This window comes from Acyrthosiphon pisum, unplaced genomic scaffold (genome assembly GCF_005508785.2).
Source record: "Acyrthosiphon pisum isolate AL4f unplaced genomic scaffold, pea_aphid_22Mar2018_4r6ur Scaffold_6479;HRSCAF=7044, whole genome shotgun sequence".
NCBI lineage: Eukaryota > Metazoa > Arthropoda > Insecta > Hemiptera > Aphididae > Acyrthosiphon > Acyrthosiphon pisum.
Genome location: NW_021776239.1, coordinates 1 through 1054, shown reverse-complemented (window position 1 = coordinate 1054; position 1054 = coordinate 1). Strand labels below are relative to the sequence as shown.

The 1054-nt window shown below is 27.2% G+C and overlaps 1 protein-coding gene across 1 annotated transcript; it reads left to right on the top strand.

Annotated features, from left to right (window-relative positions):
• Positions 1-260: 260 nt before the first annotated feature.
• On the top strand, positions 261-885 carry LOC100575241 (putative nuclease HARBI1; the record flags this gene model as incomplete). Its single annotated transcript, XM_008191218.3, has 3 exons — positions 261-405; positions 488-632; positions 714-885. Coding segments are annotated over 3 exons (462 nt in total), but the record flags the coding sequence as incomplete, so codon positions are not given.
• Positions 886-1054: the final 169 nt, after the last annotated feature.

Genomic DNA, 1054 nt, shown 5'->3' with positions numbered 1-1054 from the left:
AAATGTTGTTATAAGCTTTATAGAACAACTGGATTTCCAGGAGTAATTGGTTGTATAGATTGTACCCATGTGGCAATTGTTCCACCCTCAACAAATTTAAATTTAGTTGAAAATCATCATCCAGAATATTTATACATAAATCGAAAAAACTACCACTCCATTAATGTGCAATTAGTAAATATTAAATATCTAATAATACAATCTAATATTATGTATACAAAATAGAAATCTCCTAATTGTTCATATTCACACGATTTAAGATTTGTGATTCTAAACTGAAAATTTTGAATGTCAATGCATTGTTTCCGGGGAGCACACATGACAATCATATATGGAATAATAGCAACGTTTTACCAGTTGTTCAAGAATTACACGAGCGTAATTTGAATGATTACTATTTACTGGGTAAACAATATTAAATATTATTTACTTTATTTAAAATATTTGTCGTTAGTGAATGAGTGTAAATTAAAACATTAATTTCTAGGAGATTCTGGGTATCCATTACGCCAGTGGCTTTTAACGCCAATATTAAATCCAAGTAGTGCAGCTGAAATACATTATAATACTAAACAAATGTGTACAAGAAGCTTAATAGAACGATGTAATGGGGTTCTAAAAGCCCGGTTTAGGTGCTTATATTCCTACCTATAATTTTGATTTTTTATGTATTTGGTTCTTGTGTAACATTATGCTTCATATTTTCTTCTTAGATGTTTGATCAAAGATAGAACTTTACATTATAATCCTGAGAAATCATCAGCAATCATAAATGCTTGTGTTGTTTTACATAATTTATGTATTACATACAATGTACCTGAATATATATATGAAGAACTAGAGGAAAATGACATGGGAATATATCAAGAAGTTGAAAATAATGATGTAATTCACAATAATCAACAAAATAGATATTTAATGTTAGGAAGACAGCAGAGAAACAGAATTGTTCAAGTGTTACAAAATAGAATTTGAATGAAATAAATGTATATTTATTTATAAATCCATAGAACAATAAACATTTTTAACTAAAACATTTTTATAAGATAATTCA